Genomic DNA, 19,507 nt, shown 5'->3' with positions numbered 1-19,507 from the left:
TTTATATATACAGTGGACCCATGACCAGTGTGGGGTTAGGGGTGCAGTTGAAAATCAGCGTATAACTTCTATAGTTGGCCTTCTATATCTGAGGTTCTGCATCTGTGAATTCAGCCAACTGAGGATTGTGTGGTGCTGTAGTGCATGTTTTAGTGAAAAAAATCCACGTATCAGTGGACCTGCAAAGTTCAGCCCCTTTGTTCAAGGATCAAAATGTACAAATTTGTACATTTTGAAAAAACAATTTATAATATGTTGTAATTTGCCTTTAACAATTTTAATGGGACTTCCCTGGTGGCGCAGTGGTTAAGAATCCACCTGCCCGTGAAGGGGACACAGTTTTGAGGCTTGGTCTGGGAAGATCCCACATGCCACGGAGCAACTAAGCTGACGAGCCACAACTACTGAGCACGCGCACCACAACTACTGAAGCCCGTGCACCTAGAGCCCATGCTCCGCAACAAGAGAAGCCACTGCAATGAGAAGCCCTCGCACCGCAATGAAGAGTAGCCCCCGCTCGCCACAACTACAGAAAGCCTGTGTGCAACAACGAAGACCCAATGCAGCCAAAAAATTTAAAAAATAAGAAAGAAAATCCCCAAAAAACAAAAAAACAATTTTAACAGTATACTATAAATAATTTTCCAGATTCTTAACTACTTTTACTTTCATTATTTTTCATTGTTGCACAGTTCTATAATGTTGAAATACTTTATTTAACCAGTTCACTATTGCTGGATATACAGATTTCTTTCTTTTCTCTGATATAATTCCTTGTGGGTTAAATCATCCATAATGGTTTCTAGATGCAGAACTGCTGAGTCAAAGACACATAGTTATTTTGAAGGCATAGTCAGATTGCCTCTCAGAAGGTGTGTGCTCATTTGTGTTCATTATGGTGAATGAGAGTCTCCCTAACTGTGGCTGCATGAGATGCCTGGGTGACCAGCATTCACTTCCGAATTCACTGCAGCATAATAGATGAAGCCTGAAGATAGGGCAACTCCCGGATCCATGGTTGTGGGGAGAAAACAATCTAGGGCATATAAGCAAAATTTATCTCATACCCAGTGTGTGATTGGCATTAGGCTGTAGTAGGTATTTTGCACAACTAAGTCTGGGGTTTTTGTATAGTAGATTCCTGGGCTTGGCAATGATGGGTGAACTTTTCACTGTCCTAGTTGAACTCTTTCCAGCTGATAGATTGAATTATGTTCTGCCTAGTGGCTGGCCAAACATTGTGTTAATGGAAAGATGTGTAAAACTGAACAGTTGCCAGATTAAAATATGCTTAAAAGTAGATGTCCGACTGCATTTATTGAAAGATGAGAGATGGCTGACTAAGTAGCCTGCACACTTGGAATCCAGAGGAGATACTGCACTGTATTTAATTGCCTTTGGAAATGTTTACTGACCATCCTGTGTCCACACGCAGAGGTACTTTGCTGGCACACTGGTAGTTCTGTGAATTTCACTTTTGGATCTTGGCAGAGAATGGAGAGAAGCGGCTAGGCAAATAATTGGCAAGAAAAGCAAATGGTTACAAGTCTGTTAACAATGCAGCCTTGTTTACCCACACTTTGCCTGTCTGGGTTTCTGAGACTGGATTCCTTAGCTCTGTGAGCTGTAGCACAAGAGCACTCCTTTGGTTTAGGGTGCTTGGAATTGTAAGCATGCTGAAGAGAGCACAGTCATGTGTATCTTAGTGCGATGAGGGCGTCCTGTCCCTGTTAGGACTTGGTGTAAAGGGATTAATAGTGAGAAGTGAGCTGGGAGTGGTTTATCAGTGCAAGTCTCTGGAATCGGTTCTTAGGTCTGTTTGTGTTTTGGGCATTTCAGAGTGAAGAGGTTACAGAAGTCAGAAAAGGCTGTTACTGTTGAAACCAGAAGTCTGCTAATCACAATGTTACCTTTTTTTATTTGTAAAGCAAAGGAGCAAAGACTGCTTATTTAATAGATAGGGCCTTAGTTATGAGAGAGATCTAATTTTATTGTGTAAGCTCTTTCAGAGACTACTACTCTGAGTAGTACCTGTTTTGTAAAACATAAGTGACATTGTTATTTCACCTAATTTGTGGTTATGATCTGTTCATAAATCTCACATTTTTATTACAAGAATGAACCAAGTACTAGAATATGAGGATACTTCTAATTTTATCAGTTTTGAAAGAGTCATCTTTTGGGGAACAGTGAGAAAAACTGAGGGCAAAATTTAGAATATCATCCTTGTTACTGAGAGAGCAGAGGAAATGGTTTAAGAAGTCATATATCTGGTTTTAGGGTTTTTTGTTGTTGTTTATATGTGTCATAAGCTTGCTGTGGATTCTGGCCAGATTAACACTCCCCTGCTCTCCAGTTTTCAGTCTCACATTTGTTTTTCTCTTGTGAAATATTTCCGTATCGTTATCAGCAAAAGCATGATGCAAATTAACTTTTCGTAATTAAAATGTTAAGTTCTCTCATCTGCTTAAGAGCTAACTTTTTGTTTTTGTTTTTAGCATTGGTTGGATGGTACAAAAAGCATCAAAAAGCAAGTAAAAAGTAAGTGTTGAAAAAATTGTGACAAAAATTGGAAATCGAATTATATATAATTGTATATTAGAAACTGATTTCTCGTAGTAGGGACATAAGAAATCATGTTTCCAATGAGTTTCTTAGCATCTCCACTTTCTAAAAATAATTTCAATCCAATATACTGACCCACCCCATAAATTATATAGGGTTGATGGTAATCTAGATTCAAGTGCCTTACAGTTTGTTTCCAGGAGAAAGGCTTGCAGTTTGGAAATGAGATGTGAGTTCCCATGAGATGCTTAACTTTTCTTTAGTAATTACTTATACTGGAATTTTTCTGTTTGGTGTCTGCCCTGCTCTAGAAAATATTTTGAGAATTTAAGGCTGTAACTTTTTTTTTTTTAATTAAGAATAATGAAAAGAAGTCATTCACATAAAATGTCAGTATTGTTCCTAGCGATAGTCAGGGGACAATACTAGTGTCCAGTCCATAATCCATCATGTTTTCTGTAGTAACAGATTTTTAGGGCACCTCAACTCTTTTTACAAAGTAATGGGACTTCTGAGAATGTAGAGGTTGGTGAAGTGGATTGGAAAGGATGTGGGCTGACTTGCCACGCACAGTTAATAACAGGCGTCCCTCCTTGCTCTTGAGAAACAGAGCTCGGCAGGTTTTTAGGGCTGTCAGAGTGCATAGTCAAGACTTTTTCATTCAGCGTATTTGGCCCTGAACTATTAGACTTAATCTGGAGCTGTCTGTTCCTGGGAGGACAGATATGATGTGACACTGCTACATGATGGTTGGTATACTTGCAACGTCTGTTGATTGTGTTGGGCTTCATTGAGCCCACAGTGGAACCTGAATTATTGCCACAATAATCTGTTACCTTCTGTCCACTTCAGTAGATTTTTGACAGATTTACTGACTGAAAATTCTTACTTATTTAAATAACCATATTGAAAAAGTTACACTCCCTTTTTTTTCTTTTAATGGCAGTTGGTTCACCCTATTGTCTGCATCTTCGAGTTAAGTTTTATTCCTCAGAACCAAATAATCTTCGTGAAGAACGAACCCGGTAAGCCCAATGTCTGGAGCTGTGTGCAAGCGTAAAGTTTTGGTCAGGCTGGCTAAAGATGTCGGGAGGTTGCCTTTACAGTTCCTTCCAGTGTACAGACAGCTAGTGAAATGGATACTTTGCCCCTGGTAACAAGATACCAGACAAGATAATTTCATTTGGGGCAGTATTATTTTAAGTGTAGAATGTTTTCCTTCATTTACCAGTTTTCAAAACAAACAGTTGGTTCTCTAGCATCAAGCAAACGTAACCAGTGAGTTCTGTTTTTAAGTATCGTTATCAACTCATGAATTTTAAATAGGACTGATGTGCTTCAGTACATTATCATATTGTGTCTATTGATGTTCAAAATGATCTATTTTCGGCCACTGAGAGTTGTTTCAAGTTGGCTCCTGACTTTCTTTATTGAAATGCCATTGATTATTGAAAAATGTTGAATCCTGATTTTGCTTGAATAGTTTTCAGTAACTTTAAGTAAGTTACAAACATTTATTTTTATTTTGTCTTGCCTCAGTATTTATTCATGGACTCTGTATTGCACATCTATGACCATGCACACATACTATTTTTATTAAGTAAAAAATTGAATTGCTGAGTCCCTTTAGAAGGCGTTCCTCTTGAACACTCTGCTAGTGGACAAGATTAGAGCTCTTACCCATGCGTACATTGCCGTATCGTTTTACGTATGAGGTGGCTGTGTCGTCACAGTGAAGGTGAAGCAGACCACAGAGCTCATTCCCAGTAATTTGCTAAACCTTTTCTTTTGAGGGGCTACCCTGTACTCTGGCCCATCCTCCTGACACTGAGTGCCCCTTGTTCCATATTCTTTTTTCCTTTACAGACTTTATTGTGGGTAAAGTTTTGTAATTAAGAGTGTTTCTTCTCAGATTAGAAGAGCAGGATTATTTTTCATGGTAGGTTGATCTGTTTAGTTAAATTTGTGCCTTTTATTTTTCTTAGGTACTTATTTGTTCTTCAATTAAAACAAGATATTCTCAGTGGAAAGTGAGTATTAGTTTAAGGTAAACCACATTTTCTTGAGTAGTTGAAAAATAAGTTCTTAGTTAATTATGAAAAAGAAACGGTCAAAGTATGTCTTATTTCCATTTATCGTAAAACAAAGGTCATGACATTGGCGTGTTTAACACATTTGTGTTCTGCTCTCAGATTGGAGTGTCCTTTTGATACAGCGGTTCAGTTGGCAGCTTATAACTTGCAGGGTAAGCAGTTTTTTATGTTGCCTGTTAAGAGTGAAGCATAATTCTTCTTTGTGTGCATTTGAGGAATTTCAAGAAATTCAAAGTGATGTGTGAGAAAAGAACAACCACGGTTTCTGTAAACGTGTATCAGGACCCAGCTCTGCCTTTCCCTTTTAGATATTGCCTTCTTTTTCTTCCCTTTGTCTTTACTTGCTCCCTTTCCATCTAATAGTGTTTTCAAACAGAAATTGCAGTCTACTTGATAACTCAATATCTGTTTTAGTTGGATCCTCAGCTAATTTTTTTCCTTCAAAAAGAATGCAGGGATGTATGAGCAAATTGTTGCTGTACCACCTGGTTTGCTTTCTTTAGTCTTATCCTTAAAAATAAATCCATGAAAGAAATACTTAGCATGTATTTAAAAGTTCCTGATGGTTATTTTAAGAATTTTTTCAAAAGCATTTTCCAGTCAGTGAGATTAATGAAAAACTTACCCTTTTGTACCTTGTTACACTGATCAAATATTTGTTGAACTTAGGTATTCTCTTCTGAAAAATTGATGTTTTGGGAAAATAATAATCTTCAGTCCTTGTTCACGAAAGGGAAAGAAATATCCTGGCTGGAGTATCCGTATATACTAGAATAAAAGCAATATTTAATGATTATTAAGACATTAATAATTTTATGCTTTTTTGGGGTGATTCCTTATTATCCCCAATCTCTCTAAGATCAGCAGTATTTATTTTCCATTGTGTGGATAATAATGAGACTAAATTTTCATGTTTTATGGTAAACCTATTATTTTGCTTATTTTGTGCTTCTGCTATTTTAGAAAGCATATTTTTCTGTCGATAGAGGGATTGGTGACTGAAGGAAATTTCTGTACTTCAAAAATTTGCCGCTAGTGTAAATTGTAGTCTGTCTACAAACTAAAACTCGTTTTCTCATCTGCTGGAAAGTCAAACAGATAGTAGTTTGGAAGTGTTGTGCCTCTAGCACTGTAATGATCACGCTGTATAATTGCATGCATCTTTTCTTGAAAGCACATTTTTTGTTTTATTAATTGCTGTGTGAGGTTGTTAATTCTGAAACTCTCAGATCTACAGAAAAGCTGTCACTTTCAGCATCTGTGTTCCACCACTTACTGCTTCTTATATTCTGTGTCTCATAAGTTTTGTGACTGCCAAAGTATACACTTCTTGAAAATATGATTTTTATACATTTTTTGTCTATTTAACAAAACACTCATTCAAAGTAATGCTCACTAAGTACTCATTGTCTGATTCATGCATGTGGCTGTGTAATATTATCTCTTAACCCTACCTATCATATTTTTTCCCTGAATAAAATCTTTCCTACTTTTCTCTTGCATCCATGGCACCTTTTTTTGTTTGACAAGAAAGTAGGATGTATTGGTGGGCACACATAAGGAGGGACGGCGCCAAGGCTGTCGCGAGGGCAGGGCCCGCTGCGTGTCCAGGGGCCACGGTTAGGGGTGTACTCGACCCCACAGCCATCCGGCGTGAGCTGGGTCTCTGCCACCGTGCTTTCAAATTCATCCGCGTTAAACTTCATCAGTCCCCACATCTTGGAGATGAGGAGGATCTGTGGCGGCCAGGGAACTTGAACTTGGCCCTGTGGAGGGCCTCGATCACATGCTACTTGTTCTGCAGCTTGGTGCGGGTGACATTGTGACTTGGCCAGTGTGGACCCTGGCCACTGTGCCCTGGGCTTTCCAGAGGCCCCTTGCATACCTGTCTGGAGCCCATCAGCTCCAGCACAGGACAGCATCCTGTTGGTGCGGATGACGTGGGAAGGGTGGGGCTGCACGCGAATGTGAACAGCATCTTTGCCCCGGCGTTTCACCTGGTCCTCGTTGGCACAGACACGGGCAGCCTCCAGGGCTTCGGAGCAGAGCTGCTCATCCTCATCCGACGCCATGTGGCCGCACAGTGGGTGCGACACTGCTACTGTTGTGATTCCTCCAAACTTCAGACTACATCTTAGGCATCTCATTGTCCCGTGTCTAGTAGCTTACCAAGTCCTACTAACTATTAAGGTCCTGAAGAGTGATTCAGCTGGAGTGTTACTCCCATCTTCATTAAATGAGCTCCTTGCTTCGCATTTATGATTTTCTGTTTTATCAGAATAATCTTTATCACTTTTCTCACACTCTCAAGTTCAGTTTTTCTTTACCATTTTAGTATATATCCTGAACAACATTATGTAGCAGATTTGGTTTGGGGCTTCTTAAAGAACTTGTGATCCAGACAGAAGAGCATTTTCTTCAGCAGTGAAGTAGGAGTGAGAATATTTTCCAAGGTTGTTGTGAAGTTCAATGACAGTACATCTGTAATATGTCTAGTGTGTAAATTAGATGCTCAGGAAGCAACAAGTTATTACCATTTTTATGATCAAAGTAGTTCTCATGTACTTTTTCTTTCCACAGCCAAATTTTTTATCAAAATGGAAATATTTTAATTAGAGTAAAATATTTTTTAAAGGAAATATTTCTAAAGAATAGAATATTAGAATCATTGTTTCCGCTCCTTCCCCAAGCCCAGTTCAGAGATAACCACAGATGGGCACATAAATGTCTGTTCATTGCCCAGTTCTTTTCCTGCTGCCTTCATAAGATATTTTTTAGTAACTTTTTTTTGTTATTTCTTTGGGATTAATAATTTAAAATTCGAGGAGGGACGGTGATTATTTCTTACAGTGATATTTGATGTCATGTTCTGTGCATATTAGCTTCTTAACAGATGCCAGCTAATTGTTTTTTAAGGATTGCTAATATTTTTGTTTATTCAATATACGATCAAAAGGTATTTCTCTATGGAAGTCTAAAAGAGGTTTTCAAAAGCTAAGCATTATAACATATGAATAAATTAAGAGAAAGACATTTAATTGAAAATACACTACCAACCTCAAGTGCTTGATTTGTGTGTACAGACAGATAAGTCTTAAGTCAAAGCTAGATTTATTTTTGGGAGTGGTCTGGGTGTTATGAATGCCTTGTAGTTTAAGAAAGAATCTAATCTTCTTAGCAGTTTTTATTAATAAAATGGGTCTTGAAGAAGGATTCAGCAGGAAGTAAACTTATTAACAAAACATAACTGTGAAACTTGTTTGTAGCTGAACTTGGTGACTACGACCTTGCCGAGCACAGTCCTGAACTTGTGTCTGAGTTCAGGTTTGTGCCCGTTCAGACGGAAGAGATGGAGCTGGCTGTTTTTGAGAAATGGAAGGAATGCAGGTACCGTCACATCACCGCAACAGTGATTTCCTATTTGTTTTCTTCTGTTTGTCTGCTTGGTATAGAATTCATTGTATATTCATAATCATCTTAAAATTTTTTGTTTTTTAAATTTCAGAGGTCAGACACCAGCACAAGCTGAAACCAATTATCTGAATAAAGCCAAGTGGCTAGAAATGTATGGGGTTGATATGCATGTGGTCAAGGTAAGCACTGTGTGGTGATACTTCTTAAAAGCGTTATTCCTTCAAGACTCAAGGTGATTATGGATTCTTTCAGTGTGAGGGGGAGTGTGGAGTTTGCAGGGGCTAACACCGGGTGCTTTGGATGAGCGGTTATGAAGATTGAGGGTAAATACTGAATGATGGGAGTCTCACACAGAAATTGCTTATAAGAGAGAGGAAAAACAGCCAAAATCTCCAAAAAGGTATGTCTTTGGTTTTAAGCTGTTGCTGTTGCGGTTTTTTTTGTTTTTTAACCCACTTTTTATTCTTTCACTTCATATTCATTTCATCTTTTATCATGTAAGCTGAGTAGGCTCTGTAAAAATGAAAATAATTTAGAAAGTAAAGTTAAAAATTTGTAGCTTGAGAGGACTTTGATAAGCTGTAGTCTAGTACAGCTTATGTAGTGATTTGTTATTTTTAGTTTAAGAAGCTAAATTTTCCCAGAAAGGCAGTCTTTTTCAAAATCTGTGATTTAAATAGTGACTAGAATTTGGGAAGACTCTGGAAAGCTTTCTTTGTCGTGGCAGTTAATCACTATGTATTTCCAATGAAGACATACCTTAAAACTATAGTGTCTATTAATATGCATGAAGTTTCCTGAGAATGTGATTTTGGGTTCTTTAATTGTTGAAAATACCTTCATATTAATACTAGTCTGTATGTAATTAATATAATTCAATATGAAAAGAAAATTAAGCAGTTGTGTGAAAATGTGAAACCTGTTTTATTCAGATAAAGCTAACACATGTTGCTCCCCTAAAATTAGGCCAGAGACGGGAATGACTACAGTTTGGGACTGACCCCAACAGGAGTCCTTGTTTTTGAAGGAGAGACCAAAATTGGCTTATTTTTTTGGTAAGCAGAGTTAATGTCAAAGATAATTTTTGTTGTTTTATTTTTTTAATGAATAGAAACACTTATATGAAGTTAGTACAGAAAGCAGAATTTGGAAATAGTTCTGGCAAGCTTGGAAGTGAACTGCAGCTACCTCCTGTCATCCTCCTGTTCGTCTTTAGTCTTCTCCCCCGAGGCAATTTTTTAAAGTCTTCTAGTTGCATTTTCCATTAATTTCAAGGTATGTCAAAATACATGCCTTAACATAGATAGCATCTAGTTCTGTGTATTAAGTGTTCACATGGCCACTCCCTCCGTCCCACAGTTATGTTGCTGTCTTGAGTGTGCTTTGTTTCACGGTCTTTTACTCCCCACCCACCCGCCCCTTTTGTGTGAAAGAGATAGTAATACTTTTACCCTCCTTTAGAGCTGTGCTTCTCTTCCTGGGCCCCAGCTTCTGTCATCCATACTTCTAACTTATATTTCATGTTACTTTTACATCAAGGGTAGATATTACTTGGATTTCATAACCATAATTAAGTTCTTCAGGTTTTGTCTGGTTGTTTCTAAAAGCTGAAAATCAGGAAATAGTGTTTATATTATTATGTGTTTGTCAGAACCAGTGTGGAGCTAAGTAGTAGCCTGGGTTATATACATGGGCTGAAGTTGGCTGTTGGATATCAGTTGTTTACTTCTTCATAGCACGCCAGGACCCTTAGCTCAGAGCCCGCCAGTGCCAAACTCAAATTCTTACACATTCAGTTGCTTTAAATACAGCCCAACAAGTGTAGTTTTAGCCATTCAGAGCATGCCTGGTTTTGCATATCTCACTGCAAACTGCACTTCACATCTGCTAGCCGTGGATAAGCAAATCCTGTAGCTGTAAGAGACCCCAGACTTCTCCTGCTCTTCGGAGCTCTGTGGCTCAGAGACCTGTCCCCCTGCCACTGGATGCCAAGCCCTAGACGTGGAATTCCCTTGCCTCTCTGATCTTCCTCCCTCCTGGGAGTTCCCTTACCCTCCTCCCCTCCCAGGTGGGAGCCCTGGGCCGCTTCCTCTGGAAGGTCTGCGGCCTGAAGGGACCCCTCAGCAGAGCCCCGCTGTTCAGTGCTGCTGTCTCCTGCTCCTGTCTTTTTCTTCATCAGCCCTGAAATCCTTGAACTCACAACTGGGATTATGTTTCCTTTGTTTTCCTGGAGCTCTTGGCTCTCATGCACCCCACACATCTCTTTAAATGACCTCCCTTTGTCTCCTTGAGTTTTTTCAAATCCTCCGGGGTTGCCTGAGCTGACTCTTTTCCAGTTGGAACTGTTGACTCTTCCAGGCTGCTCTCCAGGTTTTATCTTGGGACTTTGTTTTCCCATTTTCTCACTTATGAATCTGTGTCGTCTTCCATATTTTCTTGTCTTTCCTTCTGTTTTTCTGATACATCCTCAAGTAATGCCTAAGAAAAGGGTGTACGAGGTAAATTATTTGAATCCTTTGATGCCTTAAAATGGTTTATTCTTCTCTTATGCTTTCTTGATAACTGGGCTGAGAATGGAATTTTAGGGTGAAAATTATTTTCCCTCAGAAAGGTGAAGATAGTATTTCATTTTTTTTTGTACCTCCTAGAGATTCCCTGGGACACTTGAGTGTAACACCTTTATACTTGTCCCTTGGGTGAGAAAGCTGTGTTATGTATTTCTCTAGTCCTTAAATGTGAACTCTCTGAGCCTTCCAGCTTGCCCACTGGGCAGGTGGAGCATCTTTCATGGCCAGAGAACGCTCCAGGTAGAGAGATAAGGAAAGCATCATTTGTACTACCTCATAAGAATCAATTGAATTAATACATGTAAAACACTTAGTAGAGTACCCGACACTTACTAGGCACTGTGTAAGTATTTGTTACACTTAAATGCTAGATTCTCCCCTCCTGTTATACTTCTTTATTTACTTACTGTTTTAGTACAGCTCCTGTAAACAAGTTCTGTTTTACAATTCTATTTTAGATAAGTTATTTAAAAATTAGAGTGAGAGTCATGTTGTTTTCACATTCACAGTTCATAGAAGTACAGAGATAAGTTTGGTAGGTTGCTTAGGATTTTTGTACAGGTGGGAGATGGCAAGTGGGCCATAAAGTGAAGTTTAAAAAATTTTTTATTTCTTAATTAAAGATGTCTTTAATCAAAATTGCTATAGAAAATAGAGTTGAAGATCAGTAAATTTTTTTTTATGCCTTTTAAAAAGCTTTATAGTTTTTCCAATATCCAGTTCCTGTGCTGCTACTGTGACATTAGGCTTGGAGAATCTCTTCCACCGTAGTTAGGGGCCTATGAATATATGTGATATATAGATATGTCTTCATTTTCTTTTTTCCTTAACATTTTTAATGTCTTACATATGTGCAGCAGAAATTTTGCCAAAGGTATTGCTTTTGAAAATTTTTTTTCTGTTACCTTAACTATTTTTTAGATTGGAGACTTTTTTGCTGGGCAGTGCAGGTTATGTTTACCCTCTTACCCAGCTTTCAATTCAGAAGTTAGATGATTAATATGCTTGAAGTAACAACAAAGTTTTTAAATTCAGAGAACATTTATTGAAATCCGGCTGTTACTCTCATATTGTTATAGGCCCAAGATAACCAGATTGGATTTTAAGAAGAATAAACTAACCTTGGTGGTTGTAGAAGATGATGATCAGGTAGGAATTATATTGTATTACATATTTAACAGTGACTGTGATATGTGGTAACTTAAGGCTCTAAAAGGGGGAACACATGTTGTTTTATAGAGCCATAGAACAGAAACTTAGTGTAATTAATAACTTAATTAAGTAATTTCCTGCTTTAGGTCATACCATCCTAAAACTATAGTTTTCTGTCTTTAAGGTTAAAGATTAAATAGAAGACTTCTCTTGTTCCTTTGTTGACAATATATCTCAAATATATAAAAATTTATATTTAAATGGCTTTAGTCCCTGATCAAAAAGATTAATCAAAAAGATCTACCTAATAATATTCTTTAATAAAGCCTTCTGTACTAAGGATTATCTTTTTTTCAGTTAAATCTAGTTCCTAATTGATAAACTCATAACAATACGAATGCATCTCAGATGCATTATGCTAAGTGTAAGAAGCCCGACTCAGGACTTCCCCTGTGACCCGGTGGTTAAGAATCCTCCCGCTGGGGCTTCCCTGGTGGCACAGTGGTTCAGAATCCACCTGCCAATGCAGGGGACACTGGTCCGGGAAGACCCCACATGCCACGGAGCAACTAAGCCCATGCGCCACAACTACTGAGCCTGCGCTCTAGAGCCTGCGAGCCACAGCTACTGAGCCTGTGTGCCACAACTATTGAAGCCTGCATGCCTAGAGCCGGTGCTCTGCCAACAAGAGAAGCCACTGCAATGAGAAGCCCGTGCACCACAAGGAAGAGTAGACGCCGCTCGCTGCAACTAGAGAAAGTCCACACACGGCAACAAAGACCCAACGCAGCCAAAAATAAATAAATGAAATAAATTTATAATAAAAAATGAAGCCCAACTCAAGATATTATGACTGTATGATTCCATTTATATGACAATCTAGGAAAGGCAAACCTGTAGGAATAGAGAATAGCTCACTGATCCTTTGAGACTGGCGGTGTGAAGATGCTTCACTACAAAGGACCAGCACGGGGAATTTGGAGGGGGTGAGAGAACTATTCTGTATCCTGATTTTGGTGGTGGTTGCATGATCCTCTGCGTTTTCAAAACCCACAGAATTGTGAGTAAATTTTTAAAAAGTAATTTTACTGCATGCAAAGTAATAAATTTGAAATATACGTATCGATGGATACAAATAAAAGGAAATAGGGGAAATGTTAAAAAGATTTGTTTGCACAGTGAAGTGTGAGTAGTGCCACTTAGCAGAATCTAAAAAAAGAAGATCCTGAAAATTAGATGAAGCAGTTACAAGTTTTTTGAAAGTTTTAAGTTATATTACTGAGATGCACGCAAAGGATTGCCCTATCACACAGGTTGGAAGAAAATCAGAGACAATAAGAGAGCATTTTAAAAAGAAATCTCTTGATGGCACAGATGATCATTATGTTATCAACAAATGAGTTGAAAATGATTCAGCAGAGGCAGATTTCACATCTAAACGCAATCTATTTTACAAATATTTTCCTTTTTATGTAAGCACAGATGCGATTAAATGATATTTGTATCTAAATCTAAAGGAATCGTTCAAGAAGAATAAAATACAGTTCTGTGTGATAAGAAAATATGGTCATAATTTAATGGGTGATACCTGTTCTTACTGGGTCATAAAATACTTGTGCATCTCACAATTGATAGCATTTTAGATTTGATCTAATATAGTATTAGCTTCTTGGATATCTTTTTGAGGATACATATAAGCAAATGTGTATATCAGTTCTTTTTTTTAAAATTTATTTAATTAATTAATTTATTTTTGGCTGCATCTGGTCTTTGTTGCTGCGCGTGGGCTTTCTCTATTTGCGGTGAGCGGGGGCTACTCTTCATTGTGGTACGCAGGCTTCTCATTGCGGTGGCTTCTCTTGTTGCAGAGCACAGGCTCCAGGCACGCAGGCTCAGTAGTTGTGGTGCACGGGCTTAGTTGCTCCACAGCATTTGGGATCTTCCTGGACCAGGGCTCAAACTCATGTCCCCTGCATTGGCAGGTGGATTCTTAACAACTGCATCACCAGGGAAGTCCCCCTCAATTCTGTTTTATGCAGAGGTTGCCATACTTATAATACAGGGTTCTCTACTTATCCCTTTTAAACTTTATGTTCTAACTTGGAATGTTTTCTACGTCCGTACCTAAAGTTCTTCATTCTCATAAAAGCAAACTAAAGTGCATAGTATTCTAGTGTATGGTGTACTCTAATTTATTTAATCAGTTCTCAATTAATTGACATTCACTCTTTTATTCACTATATATAATTAATTTGTACACTGGCAGGTATCTGTAGGATAATTTCCTAGAAGGGGATTTGTGGGGTTGAATGGTTATGTGCATTTGTCCTGGATATAGAGAGGCCCTACCAGCTTGCATAGTTTTTAGTGTACAGGCCTATTTCCTGAGAAGGAATTAAACACATTTGTATCTGAAAGGTAAAAAATGGAATTTCATTGTAGGTTTACATTTTATTTCTGTTATTATGAGTGATATTGAACATCTCTTCATACATTTGAGTTACTTGAGTTCCTTTTTTCTAAACTGTCTATTCCTTTGCCCATTTTTCTTTTGGGTTATTGGCTTTTTTCTTATAGGTCTTGCCCTTTGTCACAGACATTATAAATATTTTATCTAATAGTTGTTTTTCTTTCAACAGTGCTTATTGTGGGTTTTGTCATGCACTTTAAGAAATTTTAAATAGGTGAATTTATTAATCTTTCATGGCTTCTGGGTTTTGTGTCATAGAAAGCTTTTCCCTGTTTTGAGGTTATCTATTTTCTTATGTTTTTTTCTATGTGTAGTTTTTGTTGGTAAATTTCATTGAAGTATAACATTCATTCAGATAAGTGTAAAAATAAATGTACAGCTTGTGTTGAATTCTTATGTATACTTGTATGACCAGCACCAGGATGAGGAAACAGAATTGCAGCAGAATTAAATTTCTCCTGTGCTCCGCCCCACAGGTCCAGTTCCCCAAGGGTAACCACTCTCCTGGCCTGGCTTTAAGACCAGAGATTAGTTTTTGCTTATATTTTGGACTTTATGTAAATGAAACCTGGCTGACTGTTCTCTTTGTGTCTTGCTTCTGTTTTATTATTTCAGGGCTGTAGCTGTGAGCTTTCACCCCTGCTGCAGCAGGTGGTTATAGTTGGTGCATTCCTGCTGTTATATAGTATTCAGTTTTGTGAATGCACTAGTATTATCCATCCTGCTGTTGATGGACATTTGAGTTGCTGTTAATTTTTGGCTAGTAAGAAGAGTGCTGCCCTGAGCCCTGGCATGTGCGTGTGTTTGGCTATTGTGGAGGCCGCCACACTGTTTGCCAGCCTGTCTACACACTCAGCTGCACTCCCACCCGGAGTGTCCGAGAGTTCCGTTTATTCTTTGCCTTGTGTTTGGAGTTCTCATTCTCATTTTACCCATTCTGGTAGTAGAATCATTTTGTGGCTTTAGTTTGCATTCCTCTGATGACTGCTTCAGTTTAACACTTATTTATATATTTATTGGATGTTTGGATAGTCTTTCTAATGAAGTGCGTGTTTTAGCCTGTTGTTGATTTTTCTGTTGGGTCGTGTGCTGTTTGTCTCATTCAAGAAGTTCTGTTTGATACAGCTAAGATCTGAGCCATAGCTTCTCTCTTACTTCCTCATTCTCGCAGGGTATCATTCTCATGTTTTCTAACCTGTTGTAAATATAAGCACATCATGAAATGTGGTAGAATGTTTTATAAATCTACATATATATTATATATAATATACATATGTATTATTAGGGTGGGTTTTTTTTTGCAGCTTGCTTATTTTGCCTAAACAGGTAGACCTAGTTCATTCACTTTAACCCATGTATAGCATTCTGCAGTATGAATAAACAGTACTGCATTGGTTCATTCATCTTTTATTCATTTATCTCTCTGTATAGTTTGTAAATAATATCATTGTTTACTTTATTACATTTCTCATGATTTGGACATTTAGGGTTTTGTGCCAGTTTTTACTATTATAAATGAGACTGTGAAGAAAATCTTTGGGTGTAAATTTTGGTGTTGAGAAAGTCTTTTCCCCTAGAGATACAGGATAGCTTAGTGGTTACAAAGGTAGGCTCTGGACCCTGAATGGTTAGGTTCAAATTCTGGTTTCCTCTCTTAGTAGCTTTGTGACATTGGGCTTAATTTCTTGAGCCTCAGTTTTCTTATCTGTGAAATGGAGATAGTGATAGTATCTACTCATTGAAGCAATTCATGTGAAATTCTTAGAAGAGTGTCTATGAATGTTAACTAGTGTAATTAGATTCCTGGGAGTATGGTTACTATAATAAAGAATGTGGCCACTTTTAAGGCTGTTACGTATGTTGCCAGATCTTATATGAACCTTTAAATTATATTATACATTTATCCTGAAGTATGGCAGATAAAGGCTCATTTTATGTCTCTTTGAGAAATGAGATCATGTAAGTAGAGAGAAAATAGGAATAATTTTATATTGGCTGAGGAAATGGACAACTTGATTTTAACTCTGCCGTTTTATGTAGTAGCTCTAAAGAGTGTCAGAGTCTCAGGGAGCAAGCTAGATGCTTTATTATTTGATTCTTGCTCTTGCTGTGCTTGTATTCATAGCTGAATGCGAGGGGACAGGACCATTGGAGCTAATAATTACCTCTGTTAACATGCGTTTCTTTCTCAGGGCAAAGAACAGGAGCATACGTTTGTCTTCAGACTGGATCACCCCAAAGCGTGCAAACATTTATGGAAGTGTGCTGTGGAGCATCACGCCTTCTTCCGCCTCCGAGGCCCTGTCCAGAAGCGTTCTCACCGATCGGGATTTATTCGATTAGGGTCGCGGTTTAGATACAGGTGAATGTTTATAGCTGCTTGCTCTGCCTTTCATTATTTCAGAGGGGCCAGAAAATTTAGCCCAGCTTCTCATTTTACAGATGTGGAAACTAGGGCACAGAGAGGTGAAGTGGTTTGCCAGTGTTTTCCATTGGCCAAAATAAAAGAAAAAGTGGTACATATTGTTATTGTTTGTAATTTCCTGAATAGACAGGAGAATATTGTAATGGTGTAATGGATTTCATATCCCTCCTGATGTTTTTGTTTCTTCCTTTTTTCTTTTTTTTTAAGGAGTAATTAACCATTTTTCCAGTTAAAAAAGTTTTTTTTATTGAGGTATAGTTGATTTACAATATTATGTAAGTTTTAGGTGTACAGCATAGTGATTTATAATTTTTGAATGTTATATTCCATTTATAGTTATATAAAACGTTGGTTAAGCTTACTTATTTTATACATAATAGTTTGTACCCCTTAATCCTCTACCGCATTGTGCCCCTCCCCACTAGTAACCACTATTTTGTTCTCTGTATGTGTGACTCTGTTTCTTTTTTGTTATATTCACTAGTTTATTTTATTGTTTAGATTCCACATATAAGTGATATCATACAGTACTTGTCATTCTCTGTCTGACTGACTTCACTTACATAATACCCACCAGGTCCATCCATGTTGCTGCAAATGGCATTATTTCATTCTTTTTTATGGCTGAGTAATATGCCATTGTGTGTGTGTATATATATATATATATATATATATATATATATATATATATACCACATCTTCTTTATCCATTCACCTGTTGATGGACATTGATGTTTGCTTTATGTATTAATCCCCAGTTTAAATCCACATAACAAGAGTTTTAAGGGGTCTCCATCCAACAGCTGGATACCATGTAGAAAAAGAGTATTATGCACTACTGGGAAATTAATCTGGATGACATTTCTGGTCCTTATAAACCTGACGTTCCATTGTTCTTACAGACTCCTTGTTTGTTGGTCATAAGTTAGAAATGTTTTGGTTTACCTCAGAGTAGCTTATTGATGGTGAGTTTTCGGCATGTCACAAGAATCCGTCAGTGTAATTTAAAGAAGGAATGGATAATATCAGTAATGTGGCATGTTCACTGTGTGTGGGGTTCATGCAAGAGAGCTTCTATCCTACTTACATTAAAAGTGGGGAGGCGTTTTCTTAGCAGAATTTAAATGGAAATGAAGGTGAGTGGGACAATAGTTTTAATATTTCTGGAAAAGTGATCTGAAAAGTATATCACAGAAAAAGTAACTGAAAATCTTGAGTTAATTGTACATCTTGCATTGAGGAGTGTGGATGGGAAAGAGAAGGGAGTTCCATAAAAGGACAGATATTTCAAATTTGTTTATTATGTTCTTAGGTGATGTGCATGATTAAGAAAAAACAATATAATTTGTGTTGCATCTTTCACACAAGCCTAAAGAGTGAAAGAATGGTGTGGTAAAGAGAGACGTCAACACTGTTTTTCATAGGTCATTCAGGAAGGAAGTTCAGGATGGTTCTCTTGAGGATAACCTCAGTGTAGACTTTCTCTCATTTTTGTGTATCTGACTACTGTAGGCCTCAAATTCTCTTATTCCTGTTAATATGCCTCATTTATTTTAGTGGGAAAACTGAGTATCAGACCACAAAAACCAATAAAGCAAGAAGATCAACATCCTTTGAAAGGAGGCCCAGCAAACGGTATTCTCGACGAGCTCTGCAAGTGCAAGGTGAAGTGCAGCCCTGTTTCAAAGGACTATTCTTCCTGGCAGTGCATCCTGTGCTGGTATTGTTGGCTGGAGAGGAGGCTGCCTCGGTCCTCTTAGTCTTTTCCAGACAACTAAAGTACTCTTCTTTACTGAATTTGGTTCTAGCATAATCAGTTTTTAAGAATACACGGGGGAAAACTGCCTATACTGTTGCTGAGATCAAACTTTATGCTAACCCCAGTTCTGACACTGTGCTGAGTTTGTGTTCAGTTTTTGTTCTTACTATTTTAGTTCTTCTCTAGAGCAACATTTTCCCTCCGTTTTTGACTTCCAGATCTCATTCATAATAATCTGTTAAATCCCCGCAGATATTTTTTAAAACATTTGTATATGATGAATAAATTTTTTATTTTATATGTATTATAATAATATTAAAGGTTCTGTTAAGTACAGTTTTTATATTAATCATCAGTGTACATGGTACATAGACATTTCCAAATTCATAAATGTTACTTGCTGTTTGTTACTTTAATTATGTAATACAGAGAATGGTTTACTTTGACCAGTAAGCTGAAACTTGTGTTTGGTTTCAAATCTGAGTTTGTATTAAAATACAGATTGAATTTTAAGTATGTCCAATGTCAGAGTCATCACCAGTTATCCAAAAACAACTTCCGTGACCTGATGTTGGCAGTATCAGTTTTTTAAAAAACTGATTTATAGCTATAATTTTTGATGTATCTATAAATTAAATAATATGTAGCTATAAATGAAACCATTTCAATTTGTTTAAAACCCTTAGTTACCTCCTAGACTCCACTGATGATTTTTCACTGTCAGCTCACTCTAAAGGCTTGCAGATGGTTCTGTTTTTTTAAACGTATGCTCATTTTGTTGCCTTACTTAAAAATTGGAGATCATTGTCATTATTTACTTGAATGGCGTGAGCCATAGAACACTTTTGTGAAGTGAAGATTTTTAAATCTGTAGTTGGGAAACAGCTTACAAAGCAATGAGTCAAGATTTACTTTTGTGAATAGTAAAGCAGTTTACCATGTTGGAGGAATCTAATGGGATGTTTTCTGTTTTTTTCTGTCGGCAAGTACAGGAAAACCTGAAGAACTCAGGTGGGTAATGTCTTGCAACTTAGGAATTGAAAACTGAATGTTTTAGCGTTT

General features: G+C 37.5%; 1 protein-coding gene across 4 annotated transcripts in view; it reads left to right on the top strand.

The window, feature by feature from the left end:
* The window catches only part of EPB41L5 (erythrocyte membrane protein band 4.1 like 5), a 143,045-nt gene that overhangs the window by 36,450 nt on the left and 87,088 nt on the right, over positions 1 to 19,507 (top strand). For all 4 annotated transcript variants that reach the window (XM_089916982.1, XM_022565505.3, XM_022565504.3 and 1 more), the window contains exons 4-14: positions 2,499 to 2,541; positions 3,512 to 3,590; positions 4,551 to 4,595; positions 4,758 to 4,810; positions 7,925 to 8,045; positions 8,164 to 8,251; positions 9,039 to 9,127; positions 11,719 to 11,788; positions 16,454 to 16,623; positions 18,244 to 18,350; positions 19,438 to 19,456. In XM_089916982.1, coding sequence (XP_089773108.1) covers positions 2,499 to 2,541; positions 3,512 to 3,590; positions 4,551 to 4,595; positions 4,758 to 4,810; positions 7,925 to 8,045; positions 8,164 to 8,251; positions 9,039 to 9,127; positions 11,719 to 11,788; positions 16,454 to 16,623; positions 18,244 to 18,350; positions 19,438 to 19,456 — 884 coding nt within the window. The remainder of the gene's footprint in view (positions 1 to 2,498; positions 2,542 to 3,511; positions 3,591 to 4,550; positions 4,596 to 4,757; positions 4,811 to 7,924; positions 8,046 to 8,163; positions 8,252 to 9,038; positions 9,128 to 11,718; positions 11,789 to 16,453; positions 16,624 to 18,243; positions 18,351 to 19,437; positions 19,457 to 19,507) is intronic.

Source organism: Delphinapterus leucas, chromosome 8 (genome assembly GCF_059928025.1).
Source record: "Delphinapterus leucas isolate spDelLeu-1000000601 "Yukka" chromosome 8, BTC_Dleu_Yukka2, whole genome shotgun sequence".
NCBI classification, from domain to species: domain Eukaryota; kingdom Metazoa; phylum Chordata; class Mammalia; order Artiodactyla; family Monodontidae; genus Delphinapterus; species Delphinapterus leucas.
This window is presented reverse-complemented; position numbering and strand designations above follow the sequence as displayed.